Raw genomic sequence first — 5650 nt, 5'->3', positions numbered from 1 at the left:
TATATATATATATATATATATATATATATATATATGCACACACACATATGTATATGCCTATGTATGTATGTATGTATGTATATCGTGTAAATCACAAGCTTAAACGAACACTAAAATATAGCAACATACACCAACGTTAAAGATTACATCTAATATCACTGAAAAAAATATTTTATTGCGGTCGGCGAACCCTGAGTAAACTTCTGTCTATTACCTCCCTTTTAGGCGTTCATTATCAAATGTGCTCTTTCTTTTCTAAACACAATAGGATGCTATTTGAGAGATATTGCTGCTGTTTTCTCGCAGGATGAACACGTGATACTCCATCTCGAAATCAGACATTATATTGTGTTTCTGCTATTTTTATTCTTGTAATTTATTTCCACTAGCAGGATTGGCTATGATATTTAAGTAGAACGGTGCGATGTCCTATCATGGTTCGATGTCTGCGATGAAAAATGACTGTGTGAATCAAATTAGAAAACCAATCTCTTTATTTCTATCTCTATCTCTCACCCTCTCACCTCTTTCTCTCTCTTTCTCTTTCTCCCTCATATTGATGCCTACAATGACTCACTTTTGTTTTTGAATAATATTTCCACCACAGAGTATATATGATGGCCAAGATGCTGAAAGCAACTTAAAAGAAATGTTACGGTGCAGATATGAAAACCAACTCTTTTAGAAAATGATGATAAAAATCTTCATAGCCTTAGTTTACAGACGAAGCAATCAGCTTTTACCAAAGGACTGACATTATTTTATATGACAGACAACAATTTAGCTTCAATAAACTACTTTATGGCTTAGCCACGAAGGATGGGTAGTATTCACGACCTTCTAACCTTCTAGGTGCCCCTCAAACTTTTGAAATGTCAGTTTTCTTCAAGGAAAACAAAAATGGAAGCAGTGAGGGGGACTTTAGCAAACTTACGATTGACTCAGCATTATATAACAAAAATGTTATAATGACTTGTTCAATTGAAAAATGATTCTATATTAGAAATGAGTGTAATGTTTAAGTTGTAATCGACACAAAAACATGGACAGGTAATCATGTACTCTATGAAGTGCCATAGTTTCATCATCATACTTCTGTAACCCATTCGCTGATCCAATTCTATTGTATCTCTGAAGTGTAGTGGAACGGACACGTTATTTATTAATAAAAATAATGCAGTATTCCAGAACTTACTAACAACTCAAGTTATGACCGTTCCTATATAGTCCTGTTTTTTTAATAGATTACCAATCCTGAACATTCGTTTATACGTCTTTTGAAGTACACATACTTGGTGATATGATAGAGAGAGAAATGAAAGAAAGAAAAAGATGTATGTAATAAATCGTAGATGCATAAGTCAGGGGTTTTCAAACTTTTTGACTCGCGGACCCCTTTATATTTCAGGCGGACCCCCTTATAAACGCTTATGAAATTTATACATAAATATTTGCTTAAAATAACATATATTTTTACATTTATTTATTTAACAGTATTTAACAAATAGGTTTATTGTCAATTAAAAGATTTCGATTAAAAAAACGTATATAAAATCAAATTGCCCATAAAAAGTATTTGCTGTCCACGGACCCCCTGTCTTGTCCTTGCGGACCCCCTGTCTTGTCCTTGCGGACCACAGTTTGAAAACCCCTGGCATAAGTAATAGATAAAAAAAAAAAAACCATACAAGACGATAATCTACTTACAACGTATTGCCTGCAAATCGACCATCAATTCGGCCAGGACACAAATACATTCCACAACAACTAAAGCGCAGACCAGGATCAAAACAGGCCGACTGTGAAGAGACTTTAGCGTTTTCGATCTGCAACTGTAAAATATAAATAAAAAAAAAAGAAAAATAAACGGTGAACAACAAGAACTATTTGTGAGTTATCACCGGCTATTTTTAATAGAATGGCTTGAGTCTGTTTGATTGTCGTAAAACCAATGTAACTGATACGATCAGATTTATTTTTTTATATTATTATTATTATTAAATATTACAATCGATATTACGAGTTGATTTTTTTTTTCATCTTTTATATGAAAATATTTCATTTGTTTAATTATGTAGAGAGGATTTCTACTACTACTACTACTACTACTACTACTACTACTACTAATAATAATAATAATAAAGATAATGATGATGATGATAGTAATAATAATGATGATGATGATAATAATAATAGTAATAATAATAATAATAATACTAACAACAACAACAATAATAATAATAATAATAATAATAATAGTAATAATATTAATAATAGTAGCAATAATGATGGTGATAATAATAATAACAATAATAATAATAATAATTTTTCTCTCCTGTAAGCACAAAGTTTAAAATTTGTTGGGAAGAGATAAGTCGATTACATCGACCACAGTACTCAGCCAGTACTTATTTTATCGACCCCCAAACGGATGAAAGGCAAAGTTAACCTCGGTGCCATTTGAACCCAGAACGTAAAAGACGGACGAAATACTGCAAGACATTTTGTCCAGCGAGTTAACGTAAATATCACTACTGCTACTGCTACTACTACTACTACTACTACTACTTCTACTACTAATAATAATAATAATAATAATAATAATAATAAAAAAACACCAGGACTTACAAGTATATGTAATATACAGAAAATAGCACTACTAGGCACCGCACGCATCCTACGTAAAACATTTTCAACACAATGAAAATAACAAAAGCACAACAAACCACAGCACGTAGCCAAGGCGCACAGAGCTGCGCTCGGTAGTGCAGTGAAGGTACGTGATAAAAATAAGAATATTGAATAACAACAACAACAACAATAATTATAATGATGATGATGATGAGGATGATGATGATGATGGAGAGGATAAGGATTTCTTTTATTTGGCTTCAAGGGCTCAATATATTGTGGGCAATATAAGGGGCAGAAATACAACACACAAAAAGCAGGGTTACATCGATCAAAAAGAAATCAACAACAATATAGATATAATAAAAGATATAAAAATATAAACAAAATCCTAATCGCCACCAGCGAAAGGAAAACTGCCTCACCTACCCTGTTAAAGGAAGGCAGCAGGGAAAATATCAGCTGATAGCCAGTTCTGTTCCACACATGACAGTTCGACAACTCTACAAGTCAGTTATGCGCGGATATTGAACGTTGTTCTGCGCGCACTTCGGACAAACCAATCTGACAGTACATCTACGTCTGTAGAGTTTATCTCGAACCTGTAGTGCGCCTCGGTATCACTGCCAGGCCAAAGACGTCTGGAAATTATCCCTGGTTGTCCCCAACCGGAAAGTCTTGCAGAACAGTCTAGCCAGTTCGTTTTCATCGAGGCCCAGATTCTCCCTAAGAACGTCGTCATATTTTTCTTCTACTAATCCTCTATATATTACGAGATGGAACGTCCACTGATCCCGTTGTCCGACTGACACAACTCTGTCAGTGCCTGACGACACTTGAGGTACTAGGCATTCAGGCTCGGTCTTCCTCCACTCAAGACTGCAGCTCCGTCAAAGAGACGAGCTGCAGTCCTGGGTGAACGGAGTTCATATACTTTCACCGTCTAGGAATTGTTGCAGGTACCGTAACGTGAGCGCGTGTCTGCGCATCAGACGCCACAGCTTCCAAAGTCACTATGCAGTGGGTACTGGTAATAGACTGACCGCCTCACAATTGGAACATGTCTTTTCCACTTGAAAATAAATAAGTGATGTTACAAGCTGATCAAGAGATAACCGAAGCAGGGCACGACAGCCAATAAATAACGATGACATTCGCCACTTCTGCCCGATCTTTTAGGGACAGCTTTCTCTGTGCCCGTTTCTGGGTAAGACTGGTTACCATGTCCGTCAATTCGTCCCAGTTCTTATCGACCTGGAGTTCGCCACCGAACCAGACTCCAAGCTGTTTAAATGGCCCATCAGCTCAGTCGCCAACGACGCTTGCTCACGAGCATCGATTTGCCTTTCCAGGAGTCCAGCTGCAAGCCTACGGACTAAGAGGGTTCTTGGCATCTAAAGCAACTTGTTGTAGCCCGATGTTAGGATTTTTTTTTCTCTTCCAACAGTCTAATTTGTTGTGTGGTAATGAAAATGTCGATAATAATAATAATAATAATAATAATAATAATAATAATAATAATAATAATAATAATTTCAAATTTTCACACAAAGTCAGAATTTTCGGGGGAGGGATAAGTTGATTATATTAACCCCAATTCACAGCTGGTACTTATTCTATCATTCCCGAAGGGATGAAAGGAAAAGTCGACCTCGGCGAGATTTGAACCCAGAACGTAAAGCTAGATGACGTTTCTGCCAGCTCGTCCTCTTTTATGCCGTATATAATATCAACGCTGGTATTGTTTAACCCTAGGTAATGTCTGATCGGACAGACCTATGACGAAAGCATTCCATTTGTCACTGTCCTCCCTTTTTTTTCAATATACATTATACGTTATGTTACATTATGTGATCCTGCATTCGTTGCAGGATCACAGAATGCAACATACCGTACTTCTCAGACAAGAGGACGAGATTTGAGGAAGACTGAATTGCTACTTCTGTTTGACCGAGTAACAAAAATAGACTCCCCTGATTTGCTCGTTCTAATAATGTTATGAATCTTGGTATGGTGTTAGCTTTTATATTTACTTTGATAAAACCAACAGATTTCTGCGAGAGAAAAAAAATACAGTCCAGAGCAAGCAATTAGAAAAAAACTCAATTTTCAACAGCGGGAAGTTGACAAAGAGAAGAAATAGTTTTCTCCTTTATATTTCATGTCTTAATGTTGGTGAAGAAAATGGGCGCCATCTTAACTAGGTTGTGATATATGTGTCGCAGCCACGCAAACATCACTCGTTTATAAGAAATACCAAATTGAAAAGGCGGCGATTTTGCTGGGAAGCGAAGTTCTCCATCGACAACGCCACTACGCCTATCAAATTCCTACTAACTTAACGAAAACCATTTTAGTCGAGTACTTTTAAATAGCTTAAAAGCTAAATTGTCTCAGTCTATATATGCATATGTGCGTGTATTCATATACATATGTATGTATGTACGTATGTATGTATGCCTAGATAGATAGATAGATAGATAGATAGATAGATAGATAGATAGATAGATAGATGGGTGGATGGATGGATGTGATAGTAAGAAAGGAAAGGGAGAAGAAAAATGCTAGAATAGGTAGCTACACCCACACATTGCAGAATATATGCGTTTTATGGCTTTCTAACTCTCTCACTCCATCCTACTTTCTCTCTCACCTTCTCTCTCTCTCTCTCTCTCTCTCTCTCTCTCTCTCTCTCTCTCGTACGCACATAGTTCATTTAGGTTGATCCAATTGCTTGTTACTCTGGAGATTTCTGCAGGAATGGAAACGAGATCTAAGATAAAATAGAATACCTATTACTCAACCAACGAATATATCATGCGCATAAGTATACACACAAATATATATATATATGTGTGTGTGTGTGTGTGTGTGTTTACACATATATTTATATATACATACATATCTATGTATACATATATGCATATATCGAGATCAGCGACAGCTTGTTACTGGGAAAAAAAAGCATTTAGTATTTTGCGTTTGGAATGAGTTCTCATCGCTAGCTGGTGATTGTCAC

General features: G+C 36.1%; 1 protein-coding gene across 1 annotated transcript in view; it reads right to left on the bottom strand.

Moving 5' to 3' along the window:
- Positions 1-4933, bottom strand: part of LOC106880459 (uncharacterized) — a 139635-nt gene extending 134702 nt beyond the window's left edge. The window contains exons 1-3 of the mRNA XM_052976615.1: positions 4889-4933; positions 4477-4685; positions 1708-1832 (exon numbers count right to left, since the gene is read on the bottom strand). Coding sequence (XP_052832575.1) covers positions 1708-1832; positions 4477-4685; positions 4889-4933 — 379 coding nt within the window. The remainder of the gene's footprint in view (positions 1-1707; positions 1833-4476; positions 4686-4888) is intronic.
- Between the last annotated feature and the right edge of the window lie 717 nt (positions 4934-5650).

This window comes from Octopus bimaculoides, chromosome 25, assembly GCF_001194135.2.
Source record: "Octopus bimaculoides isolate UCB-OBI-ISO-001 chromosome 25, ASM119413v2, whole genome shotgun sequence".
NCBI lineage: Eukaryota > Metazoa > Mollusca > Cephalopoda > Octopoda > Octopodidae > Octopus > Octopus bimaculoides.
Note: the sequence above shows the minus strand (reverse complement) of the source record. Positions and strands in the feature narration are given on the sequence as shown.